This window comes from Meriones unguiculatus, chromosome 11, assembly GCF_030254825.1.
Source record: "Meriones unguiculatus strain TT.TT164.6M chromosome 11, Bangor_MerUng_6.1, whole genome shotgun sequence".
Classification (NCBI taxonomy): Eukaryota; Metazoa; Chordata; class Mammalia; order Rodentia; family Muridae; genus Meriones; species Meriones unguiculatus.
The window spans coordinates 36225059-36251315 of NC_083359.1; the positions used below are offsets into that span (position 1 = coordinate 36225059).

Genomic DNA, 26257 nt, shown 5'->3' on the forward strand with positions numbered 1-26257 from the left:
CAATTGATGGCCTTTTGGATTTGATAAAATGTGATACATGCTTGTACTGGATAGTTTTTATGTCAGCTTGACACAAGCTAAAGTCATCTGAGAAAAGGGAATCTCAGTTAAGAAAAAACCTGTGTAACGCAGGACTGTAGACAAGCCTATGGGGCATTGTCTTAATTAGTGGTTGATGGGGGAGAGCTCAGCCCATTAGGGATGATTCCAGGGTTCTGTCCCAGGGCTGGTGGACCTGGGTTCTTTAAGAAAGCAGGCAGAGCAAGCCAAGAGGAACAAGCCAGTAAGCAGCACCCCTCAATTGCCTCTGTATTAGCTCCTGCCTTGAGGTCCCTGCCCTGTTTGATTTCCTTTCCTGACTTCTTTAATGATGAACAATGATGTGGAAATGTCAGCCAAATAAACCCCTTCCCAGCTTGCTTTCTTCTTTTTTCATTTAACAAAAAAGAAAGAAAGAAAGAAAGAAAGAAAGAAAGAAAGAAAGAAAGAAAGAAAGAAAGAAAGAAAGAAAGAAAGAAAGAAAGAAAAGAAAAGAAAAATCAAAAAGTGAGTTTAATAGTTTAATTAACCAACAAGAGAGAAAGCTGGTTCAGGAAATGCAGGTGAATTTTGTTAAGCAAGAATTAGAAGTGGGGCGTTCCATAATTGTCTAGCATCCACTCGGTGTTGTATCTATGGTTAAAAATGTACATGATAGAAACTCCAGGGACCTTGTGGATTCTTCGTTTGAGGCCATGGTCAACTGTAGCCACAATGGAACACTTGTGCTGAGTTACTCTCTGTACCAAGCAGTTATCGACATATGTCCTTTGTGTGTGCATGGCAATTGGTCAAATCTTGGATCCTTCGCAATCCTTAGTGCCACTAGATACTTCTGTCCCAATTTCAGCCATTTCACAATCAGTTATACAAGGAATATACTTAGCATAAGACTGTCCATCATTGACTGCACTAAGTCCAATTTGGCTTTAATGGAAAAGTTGATGAAGTTGGTATCAATGAGGATGTGGTAAGGAGACCCAGTTGTGTATTATACTGGAAGAATAAGCAGGAAGGATATTGGGGGACTTCTCCCTTTAGTGCACTGGGATCTTTCTTCTCTTTCATTTTAAGCTTTAATCTATCCTTTTCTTTAAGTCTCTCAGACTAAGCATTCACTTCATAGTCACATATTTCCTTGTTTTCTTTTGCTTCACCATGGTCACACCACATTCCTGTTTCTTCCTCAAGTTTCTTTTTAATCATGGTGTTTCATTGAAGCAAGAGAAACCCTAACTAAAGCAAGTTAGTACCAGGAATGGGGTATTGACATGACAGACCTGACCATGTTGTTTTGGGGAGGAATGTGGAAGAACTTGGAACTTTAAAAAAAAAAAAAAGCCATAGATTGGTGGTGGTGGTGAGCTTGGTGCTTGGTGAGCTGTTCTGTAGGAACTTGAAAGATAAGAAGGCCAACAAAGCCAACAGGATGCAGGGGGTCCTGCAGAGACTGATGGACCAACCAAGGACCATGCACGGAGAGGGCATAGGTCCCTGCTCAGATGTAGCCTATAGGCAACTCAGTCTCCATGTGGGTTCTCTAGTAAGAGGAGCAGGGGCTGTTCTGACATGGATTCTGTTGCCTGCTCCCTGATCACCTCCTGGCAGGGTGACGTTGCCAGACCACAGAGGAAGAGGATGCAGCCATTCTTGATAAGACTTGATAAGCTGGGGTCAGTTGGTAGGGAGGAAAGGGGAGAAAGAGTAGGGCCAGGATGTGAGAAGGGAGGGAGCTATGATCTGGATATAAGGTGAATAAATTAAATTTTTAAATTTAAAAAAGGCACACACACACCTACACACCTGTCTTGTGTAGGGCCAGGTTCTAATTACAGCTGTATTTCATGCTGGGCAGAAGAACAAGTACTGTGCTTTAAAGTTAAGTAGGTGTGTGTCGCGTAGTGGAAGGAGGTCATCAGACCTGGACTTGAACCTTGGCATTACCGTGTATCAGCATATTCCCACTGTAGCCTGTGCTGACCCCTGCTACTGTGCAGTTTCTAGTAGTGTTGCTGTGACTGCTGCCATGCTGTATTCACTGCTGTGAGCTGTGGGCCTCCACACTGGTCTGCTAGAGAAGAGTAAAAACAAAAGACCATAAAGATATGTCCATTTGCCTTCTCCTTTTAACATCACAAATCCTAAGACCATTAACTAGCTTAGAGCTGCCCTCCTGTAAAGGGATGTAAATATTCAGATGAATTCTCATTATTGTATTTTTTTTTCAAAATTTTAATCATTTTTCTTGGGAAGTAATTAAAAGGTAGTTGGAGCTGACCTTGGTATAAAGTACACAAACGCAGTTCTGCAGAAAGTGTCTTTGGCAGATGATGTTTTTCCTGTAGATGTTCTGTTTATTGTTTCCATAAATATTCCATTGTCAAAACATGACTTACTGTTTGTTAGCACTGCTGACAGGAAAGTTCCTCTTAATGGCAGCATTCATATTACCCATATGCCCTGTCACTTTTAACTTAGCAATTTTAAGAGAATTGCCTTTGGTAATTACTTAAGATATTTCTAAGTTTATTGATTCCCCACCCTTGTTTAACTGAGTGAAGTTTGAGTGGCAGTTCATCTGCTCAGAGATTGATGATTTTGAGAAGTCATCAAATCCACATCTTCAAATCTAAGAAAAAGCTTGCTGCTTATCAGCGCTGATCTTGTCCTTTGGTTGCCAGAAAATGCAGTGCACTGAGGAGAGTGTGTGGCTGCCAGTGCTGTCCTGGGGAAATTTACAGTCACTGTGAAGGTAGATACACATACCTAAGATGCCACTCTAGTGGTCACCTGGAAGTTGGACAAACTTAAATCTAAGTCACATTAACAGCTTGTCATTGGGAAAAGTATAATTCATTTGTTCATTGAACAACTAGAAATGATACTGATTTGCCTGGTAGAGATGTGAGAATTAGCCTGTGCCCATTATGTAAATGTTTTTCATCCTCATGCCTTTTCTCTGGGTTATAGTCATTAATGATGCCTACGTCATCTGATCTTCAGAACAGCCCTATAGTCACTTGGCCATAGACTCCCATCTTGCTTGCTGGAGAGGAACTACGGTTCAGACTGAGTATCTATTTAGACTTGATGATTAAATGTAGTCAAGCCAGGACCCTGCGTTTCCTGACTTATGTCCCAGTATGCTTTCCACTCTGTGTCTATAATGATAATTGGGCTTTTTTATGTTATTATACATAGAAAATTTATAAGGCCCAATGTTTGGACATAATATGAAAAAAGCTGATGTTTCCTTTATGACATGAATGGAGCTAAGTGAGATTGCTATAGCCTTCAAGACAGGAGGAAGTACATAGAATAACCAAGGTGTGCTGTAGCAGAAAACATGAATATGGTGAAGAGAAGACTGCATCCTGGGTACACATTCCTAAAATTCAAAGTAGACTAGACGTCATCTGGGCTTTATTGATGTTTTTGTTCTCTGATTTTATTCTCACTCATAGTTTGTGTGTTCAGATGATTAATGAAAAAGCATGATCCTTTGAATCAAGCCTTAGTTCAAATTTCAGCAATGTCAACCATGCAATCTTAGATGGACAACTTAATTTCTTTAAGCTTCTGTTTTCGTATCTACAGAGTAGAATTAATAACATGGTAATTGTGAAGACTGGATAAAATAACATGAAAAATTTCTTCTATTTAAACACTTGAGAAGTATTAGTTACATTAAGCTGTCTTTCAACATTTAATGACATAGAATTTGCTTTATATTTCTAAGTAGAATTTGGTTTTAAACTTCTGAGTTCGTTGTTTCTTAAAATTGAATAATTTTCTTTCTTGATAGTCTATTATGAGCCTTTATAATAATTTCATTATGAAATAGCATTAGTAAAAAGAAATTCTCCAGCTATACCCAAATGTAAAAAGGGTCAGTTTCAATTTTCTGCTATCAAGGCTTTAATAGTGAGGGGTTCTTGTCTTAATTATATGATTCATTCTTTCTTTCCATAACTAAAATATGTATAAGATGGAAAAGTAATTGCCCTGGTTAATAATGGATTATCATTCTTAGCAAAATGAAAGGCGTTTCTATAGGAGTACTCCTAGAAATACTCATTCTCTTTACATAATAAAATGCCATTGTGGTTATGTTTTGTGATTTATTATATTTCTACAGATTCCTTAACATTGTTACCTATATCCTTTTAAAAAAACTCGTGAAAATAGATGCTGTGAAATTCATGCTAAAAAACCATACGGTACGTCTTAATTCTTTAATGAGTAGAATTTTCTGGTTAGTTCGAACATTGGTAACTTTCCATGTTTTTTTGCTTTCATTAGAGCGAACACTTCCCATTTCTTGGCGTCAGTGATACTTACAGTCTGAGTGACTTCAGGTGCCGAACAACCTTCTACACAGCCCTCACTCGCCTTCTGATGGTAGATCTAGGTAAGTTGATTAAACTCTTCCTGATAGGAGATCAACATTGTGAGTGAAGGAGTGGAGCATCAGTAAGCGTAGTATTTCGCTTGTTATAAGTTGCTGTCTTTGATGGTTTTTATACCTATCTAAGCTTTGAGTTTGCCTGTTAGCATTGCAGCCAAAGATAATTCTTTGTACTATTTCCCATGATTCTTTACCTCTGAATTTTTTTTTTACTTTTGCTAATTTAGAAACTGGGCCTGGAAGCTCAGGTGAGACAGGAAGATAACAAGATCATGGCCTGCCTGGATTACAGAGTGAGTTCAAGGTCAACAGTCTAGCAGACCCCTGTCTCAAAATTATTTTTTTTTAAAGCCAAGGATATAACTCAGTGGTAGAACACTTGTCTAACATATTCAAGGCTCTAGTTTCAATGTCCAGTACTGCAAAGTCAAGGAAAGGAAGTCTAGGAGCAGTCTTAGGGACACCTGTACATAAATGCTTGCCCTTGTTTTCTTGTATTTCTTGTATTTTGATTTCTTATTTTGGGTTTTTTTTTTTTTTTTTTTGAAATGGGACTTCTCTGTGTGGCCTTAACTGTCATTGACTCACTTTATAAACCAGGCTGGCCTCAAACTCACAGAGCTCTTCCTGTCTCTGCCTCCCTGAGTGCTGGGATTAAAGGTGTGCACCACCACGCCTAGCTACATTTTGTTTCATTTTTCACATTTTAAATTGTTTTTATTGTGAGTTTGTGTGTGTGTGTGTATGTTACCATAACACATAAATGGGGGTTAGAGTACAACTTTTGGGAGTTGGTCTATTCTTCTACCATGTGGGTTCCAGGGATCAAACTCATGTGATCAGGCTTGGCTGACCACTTTTTTCCACTGAGCCATCTTGCCAGCCCAACAGGAATGATCTTCGTTTCATTGCTCTAAGATGAAGTCTGATATAGTAGTTCAAGTGAGCCTCAGGCTGAGGTTGAGGGTAAGCTTGAAGCTCCAGCCTCCAGTTTCTAAATCTGCAGGAGCATCAGATTTTCTTTTGGTTTGGTTTGAGAAGGTCTCAAGCAGCCCAAGGTGGTTTTGAACAACTTTGTAATTTAAAATGATCTTAGATAAGGCTCCTCTTCCCTCTAAATCCCAACAGGTAGGAGTATAGGTTCATGTAACAACATAGCTGTATGCAGTACTAGGAATCAAATCCAGGGCTGTATACATGCTGAGGAAATGCTCTAATGGTACCACATTGCTAGACTTGCATTGCTGATATTGTTCGTGTGTAGTAACAGATAGCTCAAGAACAAAATGGAAATTGTGTGAATGTCCAATAATAGGATTAAAATATAGTACATGTGCTTACTCATAAAATGGTTTGTAGTAACAAATGATGGTTAAAGACAATGCAGTACTACAGCTGGGATTCAAAATTAATAAACTGTAACTAATATTTAAAAAATAAAATAAATTAAATTTAAAAAAAAAAGACAATGCAGTACGTGAAGTTTAGTGATCCTGAGTGAAAAGGTAAGATATTGCTGAACTAATAGGACAGTTGTGTATACTGGAATAAAAAAACATCAAAATGGACTAAATAACAGTGGTAGGGTTGGCATGTTAAATAACTCCTGTAACCATTGTGAAAACGATATGGAAATGCCTTAAATAATTAAAAGTAAAACCACAGCAGGCTTTGGAAATTCTCACATGGGATGTACACTCAGAGAGAGTGGAGTCAGCATGCAGGACAGACACCTGCACTCGCATGTTCATTACAGCAGCAGCCACAGTAGCCAAGGAAGACACAGAGACAAGCTACGCATCCACTGGTGCATGAGGGAGCAAAGAAAATGTCACACACAAGTGTGTACGTGCAAGCTCACACACTTGCATGCATACACGCATACATACACAAGAATCCTCTTTAGCCATACATATAAGAAAATGAATCCATTTGCAGCTGTATGGATAAACCTGAGTTGCATTGTGTTAAGTGAAATAAGTCAGGCACAGATAGACAGCTACTATAAGATCTCACTCATATGTAGACTCTAAAGAAGATGATTTCATAAAATTGGAGAGTGATAGTTACCAAGGACTATCAAAGTTGGAGGCAGTGTTAAATGATGTCCTGGCTTTGATGTGCCCTTTCAGCCAGTGATGGGAATAAATAAAGTTCAAGAGATATGGTATGTAATTGTATGTATGTGATACTGGGGATCCAGCATAAGGTGTCATGCATGCTAGGTACAGAACTGTATTCCCAGGCTTATTCTTATAAAGTACTTCTTAAAAGAATATGTAAAGTACTTTCACCACAAAAATGGTAAGTGCATAAGATAATTAAAATGCTATATGTAATTATGTGGTAGTGTATTTTACAATGTTAAAAATAACTATTTCTGATTTTTAAGAATTTTAGTTTACTTATAACTGGGAATCTTATGAAAGAAGGGGGAGATAGAAAGACCTGGAGAAAACAGAAGCTCCCCAAGGAGAGCAACAGAACCAAAAATCTGGGCACAGGGATCTTTTCTGAGACGGATATTGTAACCAAGGATCATGAATGGAGATAACCTAGAACCCCTGCATAAATGTGGACCATGGTAGCTCAGCCAGCCACTGAGTTCTTGTCAGAGACAGCCCCTGCTCCTCTTACTAGGGAACCCACTTAGAAACTGAGCAGATGATCTAGGTCCTCTCCATGCATGGTCCTTGGTTGGGGTATAGGTCTCTGCAGAACACTGTGGGCCCAAGTTTTTTTTGTTTGTTTGTTTGGTTGGTTGGTTGGTTGGTTGGTTGGGTTGGGTTGGGTTGGGGTTTTTTGGTGTTTTTTGTTTTGTTTTGTTTTTTTGTTTTTGTTTTTGTTTTTTGGCTCTGTTGGTCTCCTTGTGGAGTTCCTGTCCCCTCCAGGTCTTTTTATCTCCCTTTTCTTCCATAAGGTTTCCTGCCTTTAGTTTGGCTATGAGTCTCAGTATCTCTTTCGATACCCTGACAGGTAGATTCTGTAGGATGAACATACTAAAATCTAAAGAAGACAAACAACAGAGGCCATAGAGAACACACTGAAACCTCACTCACTCAGAAGGGCAAATAGGATAGACCTCGGAAGTAGGGGAAGACAAGGAACAGGACAGGAACCTTCCATAGGTGGCCTATTAAAGATATTTATAGTTATTGTAGAGTGATTATTCATGTTAAACAAACCTCCTTTTCTTAGTTTGTATTGTTTTGTTTTATTTTGGTTTTGGTAGTGTTAAGATCGAATCCAAGGTCATATGCGTAGTACGCTGGCAGTTTACAGCTGAGCTATAGTCCAAGCTCAGGAATAAATATCCTCTTAGACATTTATAATTTCTACATTGTTTAAAAACTCAGTTTCTTGTAGCTTTTTTAAAGGTACAGTACACCATTATTGCCTCTAATAATCCATTATACATTAGCACATCAGGACTTAACTTCTAACTGGAACTAAATGCCTACCAATAGGCTTTCATCCATCCCTTCCCCTTCCACAGGGCTCAACCTCTGGTAACTACTCTTCTCTCAGGTACGAGGGAGTAGTCTTTCTCATTTTCTTAGACCACAGTCTCCCAAGGAAGTGACAATATGCAGAATAACAATGTTGTTTTTGTTTTTGTCATTTATGTTTTAACTTAGAAAATTCTTACGAATTTTATAAATTATTCAAAATGTGAATAGCAAGATATATATTATGAGTATATAATTTGCAATATTTGAAAATAATATTTTAAAGCATATAATAGTGGCATATGTAATTCCATGTTTCCGTGTTTCAAAAGGAACGAGTTTAAGTGGTAAAGTTTTAGGGAAAATTCTGTTACCAGACAGGAACAAACATTTAAAATTTGTGTGAATAATTTGAATAATTTCCAAAACTGTATTGTCTTGAAGGACAAAGCTTCATTCTTGTTGTGCCCAAACATAATGTGCTGTGTGTAAGTGCTATCAGTGTGCCCCTCACTGCTCACTGGTGATCTTAGGGGCTGCTTCTGTTTCTTGACTGCTCTGAGTAGTTCCAGAGAACATGGCAGTGAAAGTGTCTTCCTTTCCTTTGAGTGGGTACCTGATGCTAGGATGAGCAGATTATGTGATAGTTCTTTCTTAACTTTATGGGGGGTCTTCATATTGGTTGGTTTTTATAATGTCTGTTCTAACTTTCTCTTCTACTAATAGTGGGCCAGGGTTTCCATTTGCCCACATTGTCTTCAACTTTCGTTATCTTTCTTTTTTTTTTATAGCCGTTCTTAAGATAATGAAATTATGTATGGTATCATCCCATTTGCCTCCCTCTGGTTTCTGAACTTTTAGTATCAGAGTCTTGTTTTCAAAAACACATTCCTTATCCAGTTTTCATTGTTTTATTGAAATGCTGTCTTTAGTAAAACATGTCTACAAAAAGCTAGAATGTTGAAATGGGCACTTAACTTTTCTCTATGGCTATGTTACTCTAGATTCATATATTTTCTCATATTGGAGCACTCTAGGATACACCACTGAGCTGTAGACAAGAGATTTTGGCAGTGACACTGTTGTCCTTGGAGAATGTAATAGTGATAGTTGTCTACTTTCTTGTAACATTGATTGACACATCAACACAAGCAGAATTTTTTAAATGTGATCAGATAAAAAGAAAGAAAAGTTCTATTTTATACAAAAGACATTGAACTTTGAAATGGAAAGTCAGCTAGCCCCCTCCATGTTCATGGCTATATTATTTTCATACATTTCAACAGAATAAGTTACCAGGAAAACAGCTAAAAGTTGAGAAAATCCAGCTAGAATGATTAAGGAGCTAAGTGGAATTGATTTCTAAAGAAAGATTAAAAGAGCCATGTATGTATAACTTGGCTAAGTGACAGCGCTAGAGGCAAAGAAAGCTGTCTATAAATATTTGAAGAGCATAAACCAAGCATGCAAAACCCAGTCAAGTGGGGGTTCTGATAACAGCTTTCTAGACTGAACACTGGCCTGTTTACCTCTTGGCTGCTGCTGTCGAGAGAAGAAAAATAGCTCTAAACTCTCTCACTGTTCTGTGCAATTGTTTAGTAAGGACAGGGCTGAAGTAAGGGCAAGACACATATGTCAGGCTTATTGGGACCTGCCTGGCCTCGAGGAACTTGAACCCTTATTTTCCATGTGTCCAAGCATTAAAACGCTGTATACACTGTTTGTTTTTGTTTTTGTTTTTTTTTTTATTGACCTGGTTACATAGTGAAAGAAATGGAGAGACCAAAGTTAAAGCATAATATATGTAGATTTCCTAGAAATTGGCTTTGTCACCTATTTCTTCAGAACCTGATAATGGAAATGGAGTCATGGAATCATCACACACAAAGGAGTTCCTCCTTTTCTATTTGTCATAAACAACAGCAGAGCATATCAGAGCCTGAACACAATGTAGACTCTATCCCATAATGCTTCCATACTTGGCCAGTGTACTGATAATTGATATTCATGTTGTTTCTAGAAAGACTGCATTGCACAATTTTGAAGGCAGATTTACTTTTACTTACTTACTTACTTAATTAATTAATTTACCCTAACTTAAATAATTTACTTTTACTTAATATTGCTTAATGTAAACCGTGAGGCATAAAAATGTAAGTAAACATTTATCATTTTGATGATCGAATTTCATTGTTTTCCAAATTAGATTCCTTTTAAAAATATTTATTCCATAACTGTATAAATTATGAATTTATATTTTTCAGTTCAAAGTTTATGTAAAAAATAAATGTTCTAATACTTTTTCTATACCTTGAGTGAAACAGAATGAGGCTGTGCTAGACGTGTATCTGGCACATAGCACATACTCAACATAAGTTGGTCCTATCTGAGCTATAGCATACATTCAAAACCAAAACAACTCTCCCAGTGGAACTTTACACTGCTTGAAGAAAGGCCCATCCCCTACTTACCAGTGTTGGTTGTTTTTAATAGTTGGTGTAAGTGTCAAGTGATGATCTGTGCTATGACAAGGGCTTCTTGTCTCATTGAGAACCGGAGTTGTTCCTTACAGAGGGTCTTCAGAGTACTGACTTCGCCGTCTCGGATTTGTAGTGCCACGCTCCCTGTACTTACTTACTAGGTACTTGTTCAGTGAAAGACAGACAGCTATAGAGCAACCAAGATACCATTACCGTGGCATCTGGAATCAGCCCTGTCCGCCAGGGTCTCTGTAGAAATAGTTTTGATTACTGCCCTCTCCGGAATAGAATGTATCAAGTGGCTGATTACTGATAAGCTCTGTGTAGCCACTCTTGTGTTCAGTCTTGCTCCTTTTTCAGTGTCATTATCTCGTTTTTGGTTGGATGGTATTGAACACAGTCTTGATTATTTGAGGCCTTGTCTCACAACCTAGACTGAGGGGAGAATTGCTGTCAAAATTTTATATACATGGCTTGATACTTTTTTATTTGTGCTCAGTGCCATGGAAACTAGAAAAGGAGAGTACTAAAGTCAAGAGGAACACAGATCATTTGTTAAATGAAAGAAACAAAAATAATTGGGTGACGAGAACCATCCCTAAATTAAGATAATAATAGTAATAATAATTAATAATGTAATAGTAAGCTTTATTTTTTTATTATTTTATTTTTTTAATATTACAGTTTGTATCCCTTTTGTATCCCCCTCCCTCGTATCCTCCCAATCCCACCCTTCCTCCCTTATCTCCTCCCTGCCCCTTTCCAAGTCCACTGATAGGAGAGGACCTCCTCCCCTTTCATCTGACCCTGGTTTATCAGGTATCTCCAGGACTGGCTGCAAAGTCCTCCTCTGTGTCCTAGCAGGACTGCTCCTCCCTGGGGGAGGGGGGGAGGTTGGGGGAGGTCAAAGAGCCAGCCATTGAGTTCATGTCAGAAATAGTCCCTGTTCCCCTTACTAGAGTACCCACTTGGATACTGAGCTACCATGGGCTACATCTGAGCAGAGGTTCTAGGTTATATCCATACATGGTCCTTGGCTGGAGAAACAGTCTCATAAAAGACCCCTGTGCCCAGATATATTTGGTCCTTGTAGAGCTCCTGTCCACTAATTTGGAGAGATAAGAATCAAGTAGGAAAAAAAAAGTGCCTAACCAACCTCCTTGCAGAAAAACTGGACGTGATTCTTGGCGTGAAATACAAAACATTCTAATTGAATCCTACAAAATGAATTGAATATTTTTATATAAGCCATGCACATTGGAGTAATTAGAAAGGGGGAGAGAAATTGGGTGTCACATTAATTGGTATTTACTTTGAAATGTATTTTGGGTTATATTCAATAATTTGCACTTCGTATGAATTTAATTAGATGCTATGTGCCCCAGGTTGTATTTCAGATGAAAATGGGGGAGTTTTTGGCAATAAACAGTTGTACTATGTTATCAAATTGTTTTAAATAAACTAGACAAAATGCTCACTTGTATGAAGGACAGAATTGGAAGCATTTCATCATTGTGATGATAATGTTTCAATGTGGCAAAGATGTTAGCTGTGTGCTATTTTATGTCCCCAGAAATTACCAGAGGAATGCAGGAATTCTCGGTGCAAGAAAATGCACACACAGAAAGAATGGGTGGCCGGCTTATGTGCCTGCATGCTACCCTTTGGGGAACCACTTCAAAGCTCCCTGTGTTATTTTACAATTAACTTGTTGATTTAATAAGCTAAAGGAAAGAGTAAATGGAGAACCTCCAACAAGCTGTTCAGTGGTATTTGAATAATTTGAATAAACAAAAACCTTCTGTGTTGTTAATTTAAATGGTAAATTAAGTTGACAAGCAGTGAAGAGGGGAGGCATACGAAAAACTTTCAAATAAGCTGTTTGTTTTGTGAAGAACCAAATAGTGGTTGCAAATGTTTTGCCACTTACAAATTTGGAATTTCAGTGTCAACAGCCATATCAAGCCATATCTGCAGAAATTCTGACGCTGAACCACTTGGAAGGATTTAGAGTTGGAGTGAGCACCACACTCCTTAGATATTTTAGACTGTAAAAAGCAGTAATGTTTTTAATGACGAGAGGAATATTACTATTTAAGTGGTGTTTACGGAATTTTATGTAAGAAGTTAACAACTTGAGTAACAAGTGGCAGCTAAAGGTAGAATTTAAAAATACACAGAAAGGAACGTTTCCTTTTTTATATTACATTTTGTGTGTGTGTGTGTGTGTGTACATGCATGCACGAATGTGCGGGAGTGCTTGCGTGATGATAGGCTGGTGGACAGCTTGGAAAAGGCAGTTCTTCCTCTGCCATGTAGCCATCATTCCATTGTTTACTAATAAATTGAGGCTCAAAGACACACTGACTTACCCAAGGCACCATCAGACTGCAGATTATTATTCACTCTTAACAAAGTACTCTGTTACCTTTCACCTTCTCAATCAAGTAAGAAATATATATTTTTTTATTTTATTTTATTTATTTATTTTTGCACCATTTGGACCAAATGATTGATTCAGGACTTGGGAGCAATGAGGAGGAAAATGAGAAATTACTTCCTAAGAGTCTATGAAGTAAACAGTTCATTCTATTTTTTTTTAATACCTGTGAAGAAGGATATGACAATCCAGTGAAGGTCAGGCAAAATTTTTAGGTGGTGTTGTGTGTCTAACAATTGGGGAAAGTGTATTTCTTTTTATGGACTGAGGAACAGAAAGGTAGGAGGAAAACTTAGCATGTGAGGACTTGATCAAAAATAACTAATGTTCTCACGGATGAAGAATACATCATCATTTCACCTGTGCCCATGACTTGGCAGAGACTACTTGGAAGGTAGACATGGGAGAAGGGTGGGCGAGTGGGCAGTAGGGGTAAGGAAGCAGCTGGAAATACTTAGAATCCATAATGAGATAATTAAGACTAATTAGCTGGCCCTGTAGGCAGAAGCCAGCCCATTAAGTCCAGATTCAGCTTTAATAATGTACCTGGTTTTGAGGGTCGGGTCCAGAGCCCCCCAGGGAATAGAATGCTGAGGGTGAGACGTCTAGGTGAGGTTTCTTACCAAAGGAACAGCAAATCTGCACTGGATATTGTATTTTCTTTAGAAACTAAAGCAAGCATTGTGGTTTTCTAGAACTTCAGGGAGCCTCAGTTTTCTCATCTATGAAATGGAGATATTTAGAGGATTGTCCTGTGAATGAAACACCTAACACCAAGTACTTAGTAACTGTTAACTAAAAAACACTTACTGAAAGTCAGAGGCAGCCCACTATTTGGCCCATAGCTGAGGCAAGGCCAGCCCTCATAGTACATCTCCTTGCCAACTGATGGTCCTTCCTGAACATTCCAAAATATCTGCCCTGCCTGAAGTCACAGGTCATTTCAAAAGGTGAGCCGAACTCCTAATCAGTTTACAAGGATGCTAGACAGGAGCCCATATTTTAGTAACCAACCAAGCGCATTCCTTGAGCCCTTTGCAAAGCACAACTTGAGAAGTGCCATCTTCTTGCAGCATTGCACTTAGCAGGGGCTGTGGATGTAGACATAAACACTGCAAACTGCTGGGATCATCCACAGCCACTTGGCTTTAGGTGGCTGTTTGCCTCACCCTGTGTCTCCTTGGGTTGTTCTTTTATTAATTTTCCTTAGTTTGGACTAGAACTTAACAGGCAAGTCTTTACTTATTGTGTCAGTTTTCTATTACTTATGTAATGAATTGCCACAACTTAACAATTGAATCAATATAGGTATTATTTCATAGTTCTAGATAGCAGATGTACAGATGTTGGTCTCAGTGAGTTGAACCAAGGTATTGGTGGGGCTGTGGTTTAGATAGTCTGTCCTCCTGCTTCATAGCTTCTGAAGGTCGCTTTTTTCCCAAGGGCGTTGACCCAGTATCATGCTGCTGTCCTTATGGTTCGCTCCCACTTTTAAGAACTTTTAGGACTGCTGTGTACTCATTTGAATAGCACAAAATTTTCTTTCTTCGTCTTCCTCTTCCTCCTTTTTGACAAAATCTCACAATGTACAAAAGGTTTATCAAGCTGGACTGGAACTCACACCAATCCTCCTATCTCAGGCCTCTAGGACTTTACTATCTAACCCCAAGTACTCCTATGTTGACATGTTAGAATTTTATCTAGCATGCTGATATCACAAATGCCACAAGCTTTTCACAGTGTTCATCATGCAGTAGATGCTTAGCAGCCATTGGTTACCATTGTTTATAATTACTGTTAGTATCTTGTTACTTGTCTCTCCTTGCCCAATTTACCTACCAAGTGCCCAGTGGGCCAGTATTTGCATTCAAGTCTGAGAAGTCAGAAGTCTCGCTCTATGTTTAAAGGAGAGGAGGGCAAACTCAGATTTCTGTCGTGGTAGTGCTTTTGTTTGCTTTTTAGGCTCTGATGCTATAAAATTGACCTTTATAAATGTACAACCCAAGGTTTTATAAAAATTTATCATTTTTAGAGTATTTGCAAGTTGTATAACCACCACCATTATGTATTTTCAGAACAGTTTCTTCCCCATCCACTCCCTTCTGCTTTCTGTCTGGATTTGTCCTAGAGTAGACTTGACTGTAAAGGGATGATGGTCTCTGTATCTGTCTTTGACTTGGTATAGTATTTTTGAGACTTATCCATGTTTTAGCATATATCGATACTTTTTCCTCTTTTGATGGCCAAATGTTCCTATGTACATACACACATACTGCTCTTCTAGTCTTCGGCTTCAATAAGCATTTGGCATTTGAAATGTTTCTACCTTTGGGCGTAATGAAATGGTGCTGCTATGAACATTTACATCCAGACTGTTTGGTTTTGTCTAGTTGAGACACAGGGTCTTTTTCTGTGACCTAGACCCTCCTGGACCTGGGGATCTTCCTGCCACTGCCCGTTGAGTGCTTGGTTTATAGTGTGCACCACAGTGCCTGGCATCTTCCAAGGTCTTGTGTGATGAAATGCCTGTGGTTGTCTCGGAGTCAGACGGCAATGCTGCTGCTTTTAAGTAACTGCCAAACTCTTCACAGCAGCTGCCTCACTTTATATCCTCTGGGGTTCAGTTCTTACCTCTGGGAGCAGGAATCCATTATTTTCAACCCACCGCCATTCTGGTTTGTTTTGTTTTTTTTGGGGGGGGGTCTTGTTTTGTTTTGTTTGGTGTGAGGTTGGTTCATTTGGATGGGCTTTTGTTTGGTTTGGCTTGGATTTTTAAAACAGGCTCTCATGGAATACAGTCTAGCTTCAAACACACTATATAGCTGAGAATATTCTTAACTCTCCTCTTCCTACCTCCCAAATGTTCAGGGTTTGAAACTGTACACAAGAATAAATTAAACGTATGAAAAATCAAATATTTGGCAGCCAATATGTTGAGAAAGCTCCTATTCTAAATGTTTTTTCTCTGAAGGGGAAAAAAATGGGAACATATACAATAACTTTTCTGTTGATGTGTAACCCCAGAAATCCAGTGAAGGTGGTTAGTCTGGTCATTTTATAAAAGCCAAAAATTTTACCTTTTCTTTTTATGAGTGATGAAGAACTTAAACTGTGTATTAATGTAATAACTTCACTTTTCAGAGTTGGAGTTTGATAATTAGCACCTTACCTTCAAATCATGTTAGTTTTGTGCCCTTTGACTTACTAGGAAAATAAGTCAGCCTTAATTATTATTCATAAAATCCTGACCTATGAATATTACTACATACTTGAATATGATACTCCAAGACATCTCATATTTTCTTCTTTTGCATCAGAAACAATAAATGGTAACTTTGTAGACAATATAGTGGAGGGGAAAATCCTTAATGGATGCTGCCTAAAGCAGCCAGTTTTCCAGCCTCGGCAGTCAGACATAGCATGCAGTTACACAGGAGCAGCATTAGGTGCAGTGGAGACACTCTGGCTCATCTCCTCCCAAGACTTTAAACTCACTGCTTACCTAGAATTCTTTCCTTACCAGCACCAACCTGTTTTTTTAACCTCTTCTGACTTACACAACTCCAAATTCAAGATTCTGTGTCACTGACTTCACTCCATATTTTTGATGTCTTCCACTCATCAGAGATATAGGGGAAGAGCACAAACTTGAAAGTAAAAACAGACCTGATCAGGATATCAGATCATCATTGGCATTTATCAGCTGGAAGATACTTGGCATGCTATTTAATTATTTTGGTCATCTCTGTTTCTATTCAAAAATTGAGAAGATTGTGAAATTATGTGGCATTGTGAGTTGCAACATTGTATTGAATATAGCAAAGGCTATGAGCATGTTCTTTGAATAAATTGAGTACTCAATTCAGTGAGACCCTATTCTAAATACTGGAGAGATGAGCAAAGTAGACCAAGTTCCTCCCCAAGAAGATTATATTCTAGTAAAGAAGACAGACAATAAATGACAAAGTGTATAAAAAGTCATTGCCAGTCATAGTAACTCCAATAAGAAAGGGAAAGCAAGCTGGGCAGTAGTGATGAGAGGCAGAGGCAGGCAGATCTCTGAGTTTGAGGCCAGTATGGTCTACAGAGTGAGTTCCAGGACAGGAAAGTAGGTTGGAAAATGATGCTGAAGGAAGTGGACAGAAAAGGCCTGTGAATATGTTACATATAGTACCACTTCTGATCACATTCCTATTTTAACTTTGTTTTTTGTTGTTGTTACATGATAAAACCTTTGCTTTTTAATTCTTACTGAAATTTAATTAAAGTATAATTGTCAGTTTCCTTTTTTCCTTTCCTCCCTCCAGACTCTCTCATGTCTCTTCTTTCTTCCAAACCCTCCCATGTTACCTCCTACTCCCTCTCCAACTGATGGCCTCTTTTTGACTGTTATTGTTAGACATACACAAACGATATATATGTGTATATATACATATATATGTATACACCCATCCTGCTGAGTCCGTTTAGTGTGGCTTATGTGTATATGATTATGTAACTTTAGGGCTGACTACTTAAGAGGCTTACCCCAGTGGAAGCTAATTCCCTTTCTCGGTAGTCATTAGTTGCCTATAGTTATTTGTCTAGGGATGTGGCCAGGTCAGATTGATAGCTTCCCCATTATTGTGTGTGTTAATATTGTCATTATTGAGGTCTTGTTTAGGCAACCATGTCATTGAGGTATCGTGGGGTAGCTTTCCTGTTATTTCTGAGAGATAAAAATCTTCCTGATCCCCTGGCTCTTATGATCTTATAACCCCTCTTCCTCAATTTTTCCTGATCCTTTGGTGTAGGAGTTGTTTTATAGATCTGTCTGTTGGGACTGAGCACCTCATGTTCTGTTGATCTCTGCATTATAACCAATTGCAATATTTGGCAATGGTCTCCATTTGCTGTAAAGAGAAGCTTCTTTGAGGGTTGAGAGATGCACTTATGAGTATAAGGATAAGATTTTGAATAAAAGTAGAAATTTTGCTGGTCTGGTAAAGTAAAAATGATCCATACCACACTGTTTCAGGCATTTGGCTAGGTTTCTAAGACCAGGCATGGCTTCCTGTTGAGTGGGTCTCGAGAATTTTGGTTGGTGAAATAGATGGAGTCAGTAAGATTTTTTTTTTATCCACAACTTAAAATATAAAGTTAAAATACAGAAGCTCTGAATTTGTATTTGTTATGAATAAACATCTCTTTGCCGTGGAAAAGCTGAAGCTTTGTTGCAGAAGTCATTCCCAAAGGAAGGGTATTTACTGGACTGGCAGTTGTGTGGTCACACTTTATTTAATTATCATAATCACCTCTCTAAGTCCGTGCTGAACTCAAGACAACAAGAATGCTAATGGCTGTCATTTATGAAGTGCCAGCAAGGGGAGGTACAGATGCCTTGTCATTTAATCCTCACAGCTAACTTTATGAAGTAAATATGTCTCTTAATTACAAAGAGGACACTAAGGCTTAGATGTTGAACAGCTAACAGCAGCAGAACCAGGACTGAAGCTCAAATAAGCATCGTGGCTTCAGAGCATCCGCTCCTTCCAGCACCCTTCTACCTTCAGTTGTAATTACCACTGTTCTTATTAATAATCACTTCATGAAGAAAACACTTGATTGTACAGTAAGATCGTGTTTTTAAATTCAATGTATGTGAGTATTATGTACCTAGGATTTGATAATGTTCACCTACACTACTTATTAGAATGAGGTTTTTGTTTATTTTCCTAGAGCTTTTTTGGTGTGTGTGTGTGTGTGTGGGTGTGTGGGGGTGTTAATTTGTTTTGTGGTGGTAATACTTGAACCCAGGGCTTTCACACATGCTAGCCAAAGTACTCTACCACTTGGGCCTTTTAAAATTCTTCTCTAATACATTACATCCCGACTACAGTTTCCCCTTCTTTTCCTCCCCTCAGTCTCTTTTCCCTCTCCCCCAGTTTCACCTCCTACACACACACACCTTCCCTCAAAAAAGAACAGGCCTCCCATGGACATCAACCAAACATGGCATAACAAGCTACAAGAAGACCAGGCACACACCATCACATCAAGGCTGGACAAGGCAACGCAGTAGGAGGAAAAGGGTCCCAGAAATAGGCAAAAGACTCAGGGACAGCTCCACTCCCACTGTTAGGATTCCCACAAAACCACCTTGCTCTCAAACATGCTAGGCAAGTGCTCAACCACTCAGTTACCACCTCCAGTTTGTTTGTTTTTTCTTTCTTTTTTTAAATGATATCAGGTGTTTTTAAACCTTTGAAGTAACAGATTTTCAAGTAGCTGGGCCTGGCATTGAACCCTTGATCCTCCTGCCTCCATTTTCAAGTACTGATATTACAGCCTTAGATCTGTAAGTCCTGACCCACCCCAGGACTTTGGCAATTTGTTGAGCAACTGTTTTTCATTCAAGCACACCATCTCTCTAATAATAGAAGACGCTGTTTTTGGAGTTGATAATAGGGCCACCATTGGTACGTGTAGCAATAATGTAATACTACTAGCACCACCATTGCTGTATTACTAATGCTGTAATACTAGCACCACCATTGGTCTATAAGAAACATCTCTTTTTCATGAATTTTAGCATTTCATCCTTATTTTGTAGATGAGGAAGTGAGAGCCCATGGTTAATAAAGTATTCAGGGTTAAATAAATGTGGGAAAAGTCAGATTCCTGAATCTATGTACTGCAGATCCCAGCATCATCATCCTCCACAGGAAAACAGTGGCACACCATACCAGCACTCCAGAAGCAAAGCCCAAGATAGTAACCATGGCAGCTAGTAGTTAGTAATTAACATATGTACATTATAAACTTCTCTTCTTCAGTCCCACAGACGCTTGCTCAAACAGTGGTGGTGGAGGTATGATGTAAGTGGTTACAGTATTGGTACTGCTATTGTATGTGTGCTTTAAAATGAGGGGGACATGCAACAGAAATAGAAAGAAAAGAAGTGGGGCACTTGGAGAAGGCCTGGGAAGGGTGTGGCCATCTTTAGATGACATCTTTGGATGCAAGCCTTAAAAATAAAAACTTCTGTGACAAACGCTGTTAGATATGAGGAATAGTATGGTCACATAGCCACTTGACAGAGCAGAGACTATAAACTGGTCTGCCTTATTCTTCACCCAAGACCTTGACCCATCATGACCAGATCTCTAGGATTCATTGACTTTTTTGGCATCTTTCTGTGTTTACTATTCTGTTGTACTCTCAAGGCAAATTATGTATGTTTTAAGGGAAGAAGAAAATCATATCAAATAATAATCAAGATCAGCCACCATTGATCACCGGTGTGTATGGCCTTGGACTTTACCACCTGTGCAAGGATAAATACATCAGTTTCTCTAAGGTTGACAGACATCTGAGTCATCTGGAAAGATGCTAACACAGAGTTGCTGTTCCTGCCCTCTGAGATTCTGATGCAGTAGGGCAGACTGGGTTGGAACCTGGAAGTTGGCTTTTCATAAGCCTTAGGTGGTCCTGCTTCTAGAGCAGGTACCAAATGCTGAGGGCCACTGCTCTCCTTTCCGAGTTGTTTCCCACCACTGTATTTAAAACCACTAATAGCACAGGAATCGGAAGGTCTGAACCATACAGTCCTCTTCCAACTAAATGATAACTTCAATGAGACAATGTAAGCTTTTTCTGTTGCTTTATTAGTAAATGGTTCCCTGTGGCATAGGATGAATGAGGGGGTCCAATCTAATTTCAGAAGAATTGATTTTGAAAAGAATAGTAGGCAAATTATTAGTGTGCAAAGAGTCTGTTTTGATAGAATCCTTAAGAAAAATATAGTCTACCTTTATATGAAAAATTAATAAGAAATACCTCATTTTACTCTTGTTCATAATTAAGAGGAGGTGTTCCATGGAGAACAGTTGAAATGTAAGTGACCTATGAAGAGACCTCATTTTTTTACCATTTGTTAATAAGCTAATTCTTAAAGATTTGTTTGTATTCGTGTATATGTGTGTATCTGTGAGTGTTTGCCACCAGGAGAGGATATGAGATCCCTTGGAGCCAGAGTTATGGGCAGTTGTGAGCTGCTTGATGGAGGTACTAGGAGCAGCAGTCAGGTCCTCTGGAAGAACAGCAAGACCTCTTAACCACTGTCTTTCCAGCACCCATAAGTTACTTTTTTTAAGGATATAAATAAAAAAGAATAATACCTTAGAGCTTTCTAGACATCTAAGTCAGTGAGTCCTTTGAGTCCTTGACACTGAAAGAGAAATAAGGGGGTTGGGGGAACCAAAGGGGACCATTATCTGTAAAGCTTTAAAAATATTCTTTCTTGAGACATTAGAGAAACTGGGTCCCCAAGATCTAAAGATGGGTGGAAATGCCTGGGGCCTGAGTTAGTTAGAGCCAATAAAAAGACAGGGGGAAAATGGCTGTTGAGTAATATTGTTGTTTCATTTGGTGTAGAGAGTTAAAAACCAGAATATTCAATGAACCAAAGCACCAGTTGTGACATGGATATAATTGCATGCCAGCCTCTTCAAAGGGACATTTCTAACTTGAATGAAGTACTCAGTGTTGAGTCTAATGTACATTAGCATTCATTTTAAACCGTGACCCTTTTGTTTCCTCCATAGGCGAAGATGAGGATGAATTTGAGAATTTTATGCTGCCTCTCACAGTCTCTTTTGAAACAGTGTTACAAATATTCAACAACAACTTTAAACAAGAAGAAGTAAAGGTGAGTTTGTTTTCATACATGAGGAAAGAGAAGTTTCCTTTTTCTCAGATGTTTGACACAAGAAAATGCATTTGTATTTACATATGTCTCGTGGCCACATTTCTGAGTAATATGTTTGTGAGTTGTGTTTTAATGTAAATGCTTTTCTAGTTTCTAATACAAATGGACTTTGAGGTCAGTGAGTGTGGCTAAAGATAGTCAATTCATGGTTAGATGGTGCAGATTTGTCTCCAGTGATGCTCACTGTCTGTAACAGCATAGTTCTCATGGGTACAACACTTTAAACATTGCTACCTTTTTTCCACCCTGCTCTGTGTGTTTCAGCATGTCTATATAGATACATGCACACATGCTAAAACCCTACATCTCTGAAGATTTTTTGAACAAGAATTTATATAAATCAAGACTTTATTAAATGGCTAGGCATATGTGTATAAATAGGAGCCAGTCTTGAAGTGTTGCATTCTTAAACTGAACAAAGTGATTAGGATAACTGATAGCTAAATAAGACTTTATGTGCCTGTGGGAGCCATATTAGGATTGATTTGACAAGTCAGTTCAGCTGTGGCAACAGTCATAATATCTAAGACAACATTATGTTTTATTAGTAAAATCCTTAAGTGTAGCAAGCTGTTTGTGACAAAACAGCCCCATATTTTAACGTGGGGGGATGGGAGCAGGAGCTTTGCCAAACAGAAATAATATCTTCTGAAATTATACTGTGTCGGTGCTATATTAAATAGATTGGCACTGATCATTATTTTTAAGAATATTAAATACACCCAAGAGAAGTAGGTACCTTTGTTGGTGAATCCTTACTAACAAATTATTATTTGAAATAGGTTGAATTATTACCCATATTTCATGGCTTCTCTCTCCCTCCTTCTCTCTCTCTCTCTCTTTCTCTCTTATACACACACACACACACACACACACACACACAAATACCATGAAGCCAAATAGAAAAGGGACAGCCTTTGATGATATTTATATAATTCTTCTGTGAAAAAAAATATTACCCAAATATTATCTTTTAGTTTAAAATAGAGTTTTTGAACTAGATGTTTATCAGGATAACATAGTCATAAAAATATTAAAAACAGGTAAGTTCTTATATTTTCTTTGTTTAAATGATCTCTGTAAATTCTTTGTCAGTTCCCAGTCAAATTAACTATTTTTTAGATGTTTTCCAAATGCTTCTGGCCAACAGAATCTTTTCAGCTTTTGAGTAGCCATCACTGCCCCTCATCAAAAGAATCAGTGAGGTTGAAAACTGCCATCTTTATAAAATTTACATTTGTCTCATTTGAAGATTTCATTATATTCCAAGCCTGTTTGGATGTAATTCCATCTAGTTTGATAGAAACCATCTTCCTAGAGTCATTTTTAATGGAGTTCCAGTGATATATCCCTAAACTAGCAAGTTCTTAACGACCCTGGAAAGTGACTGCTTGATTACACTTTAACGGTATTTGCAAATAAAATCACAAGTAATTAAGGGGAAATCTCCAGGCTTTTGAGCAAGTTTGATGCATGATAACTGCCTGATTCAGCTTCATCTAGAGTAATGCTGTGTAGGCAACAGCTACTGAGATCAATAGCAACGTAATGATAGTGGCAGAATTAAGTGAGTAACCTGAGAACTGTGCCTCAGAATGCATGCAGCTGCCACGAACCAAGGCCACACAGTGCACTCCGTGCTTCCGTCCTAAATGTTCATCAAAAGACGCCCTGCAGGAAAATGGAGTTAGATGCTCTTTATTGCTGATCGTGTCTCTTGCCACATTTATCAGGGAAATTGGATTAGCAGTTGGCAGCTGCAGGTAGACAAGATTCTGCAGTGATTAAATATGCAGCTTGGCTGCATTTGTTGTGACAGACCTTTAGTAAATTCTACTGTAAGCACCATCTGTCTAATTTGTATGAAGAAAACTTGGTGCTTACAGCTGCCGGTAAGGAACGAAGTCTGTTGCTTTATCATAAACAAAACTTTTGCACTAAATGCTCTTAAATGTAATTTATTAGGTTAAGGCTCTTTTTCTATCATAGTGAATAAATAATACATGCAAAGGTGCTTTCAGGTACTTCATTTTGCAAGTACTAGAGATGAAAACCATTCTGTTTTGTTCTCCAATAAAGTATTTAGTATTCCAATCCACAGGAGGTGATGCTGTTAAAATATCTTTATGAAAATACTACAAGACTGCCAAACTCATTTAATTTGCAGCCCTTACCAGGATCGTCTAACTCCCTATTTATAGATCTTTTTCAAATGCAGATTTTAAGTTGAACTTGAACATTAAGGACCTGTGTTTTCAAACTGAAATACTGTGAAGAAAAGAAGTGCTGAAGAGCTTTTATTTATAACTTTGTTTTCTTTACTTAGTCCTAATAAAATTTAAGCGAATGGTGAATTTTTGGTCTTAGGGTTCTTCTGTGTGTGTGTGTCTCCAAAAATCAAAAGGAAAGAAAGAAAACAAAAAAATTCCTGGTTCTAGAGTATTATTTCAAAATGTTTCTTACCCCCCCCCCCCACCCCATCATTTTATCCATAGTAAAATATAGTATATTGTTCCTCTAGCCCAGGCATATTTTTCAGTGCAGCTATGACGTCACGGGTTTTAAGAAAAATGAATGAAAACTTCTTAGAGGAAGAGGAGCAGTTAAATAGGAACCTATCTTTAGTCCCTTCGTAAAAACTCCACGATGCTAAATTATTTAAAATCCTTGATTTTCAGCATGCGCACATTAAAAGTTTCGCACTAAGTGCCAAATGTTGCAAACAGCACTTTAACAGAATGATTTTGCTTTGATCCCTGTAGCAGTTCCTGAATAATTTATCACAGGTTATTGCCTTAATTCTGGAGAGGGATAGAGCAATAAAGGCAGATGAAAACACTCCAGTTGAAACACCTTGGGGCCTGCTCATTCCTCTGACACGGCTCTTTTGTTGGAACTATTTAGAGGTTATTAAGATGTGTCTCCAGAATTAAGAGTATGCTGTAAGGATGAAGACAGCCATCTTAATTCTAAAGACAAAGCACAATGACCCTTCACCTTCTTTTTCTTTGTTGTTATTATATAGTAGAATTATGAGGATAATATTATAGCTGCCCCAGTAGTCCCACTACAGTAAAGGGTCTGTCAGACTTCCCATTAGAAACCCTGTTTGGGGGTCAGGGTGGAAGGAGCTGCGTTTCAGCTCTTTCCCAGCCCATTCGTCTCACACTTGGCACGCAGACAACTGTTCACCATGCAGCGGACTGAAGCTCTCAGCAGTTTCTTCTTGAACTCTCCAGAACAGAGTCTATAGGATTTGATCACTGGACCTACCCTACCCTACCCTCCAATGCACCACGAGAAAATTATCGGAGCCCTCTCCTTTTAGATCTATCAGCCCCCACCCCTCAAGATCCTGGGTTATTTGCCAGCTAGTATGAGCTACTGGTAAAGGCTGTCTGTCTCGTACCAGAGCTGAATACTGAGAAAATTCTCCTGTAGCGTTACATATGTGTCTGTGTAGATTCCGTGCTGCCCTGAGAGGAATGCTATTTTTTACTATAATGACTGTGTTTCTTACATTAACACTACACTTTATTGCTTGAGTGAATCTGAAACTTATGCTTAATATATACTTTCTCTGCTCTGAAGTAGCATTTTCCAAAAGTAAAACACTAGTATAATTTTATGGACACATTTTACTGTATTAAAAAGACTGTAGATTTGCTTTTTAGGGTACTTGCATCAACTTGGTACCTTTAAGGAAGAAAAATTCTGATCAAATAAAAATTAACCTTTTGTATAATGACATTTTTATGAAAAGCTTTTTGTACAGGCATGAAGTAAAATTCATGGTTCTTGTCCACTAATTTAGAATTGAATAGTGGGTATCTCATATATATATGGAAGCTCTTAAAAAATCACCTTAAGAGTGGCTGATATAAGTGTATATAATAAAATAGAATTTTTAAAGAGTACTTTAATAGATGGCAAAGCCAAGTAGAATCCATCTTATAGCATCGACAGCAACCAGAATCCAAATGTTCAGAGAATGCCTCTTAGGTGATGGATTTTGTTCTGGAAGCTGCAAAGAAGGAAGGAAGCTGAGAAAGAGGAGACCCATCCTAGCTGGTGAGAAGAAAAACAAAACAAAACTGTATAATAAACAATTAAAATATATTGGTAGCATGAGGTAACTATGAGGAATCCTGGTAATTGTTAAAAAAAAAAAAAAAGTAAGAGCTGGTGATGTTATGGGAGAAAGCTAAGTGAGGCAAAGTGAATTCAGGATTTTCATATTAAAAACTTTGGATTCTCATCATTCTATAAACTATTAGAAATTGAAATTGAATAGTCCCGTAGACAACATCCAGTTATATTGAGTCACCATTTAGGTAGGAGAGGCAATATGTCTGACTACAAGCTATGATTTGTTACTTTGAAATGTCCTCCATAATAAAGATGGTTAAAATTCATAGCCTACTTGATAACTTGGGCTTTTTACTAAACAGGTTTTCATTTATTACCAAAATCAATCTGAAAAGGTCCCGAGACCATTTTTTGGCTTAACATTTCTTCTGAAACAGTATATTCAGAAATCACAGTTGCATGTCTCAACTCTCACACCTCCTTGTTGGGCAATTATGTTTATTTGTGCTCTTTGTTCTGACATTCTAGCATCTGTTCCTGGGTTTTCTTTTTCCTTCCCAAGCATCATCCTAAGGACAGCTTAATTAAGAGTGCAGAGTATGA

At 38.2% G+C, this 26257-nt stretch overlaps 1 protein-coding gene and 1 pseudogene across 2 annotated transcripts in view; one reads left to right on the forward strand and one right to left on the reverse strand.

Moving 5' to 3' along the window:
* The window catches only part of Ranbp17 (RAN binding protein 17), a 316632-nt gene that overhangs the window by 213355 nt on the left and 77020 nt on the right, over window positions 1-26257 (forward strand). For both annotated transcript variants that reach the window (XM_060363875.1, XM_060363876.1), the window contains 3 exons: window positions 4196-4259; window positions 4342-4450; window positions 21402-21505. In XM_060363875.1, the coding sequence (XP_060219858.1) occupies window positions 4196-4259; window positions 4342-4450; window positions 21402-21505 (277 nt within the window). The remainder of the gene's footprint in view (window positions 1-4195; window positions 4260-4341; window positions 4451-21401; window positions 21506-26257) is intronic.
* On the reverse strand, window positions 624-1199 carry LOC110557313 (rRNA-processing protein FCF1 homolog; annotated as a pseudogene).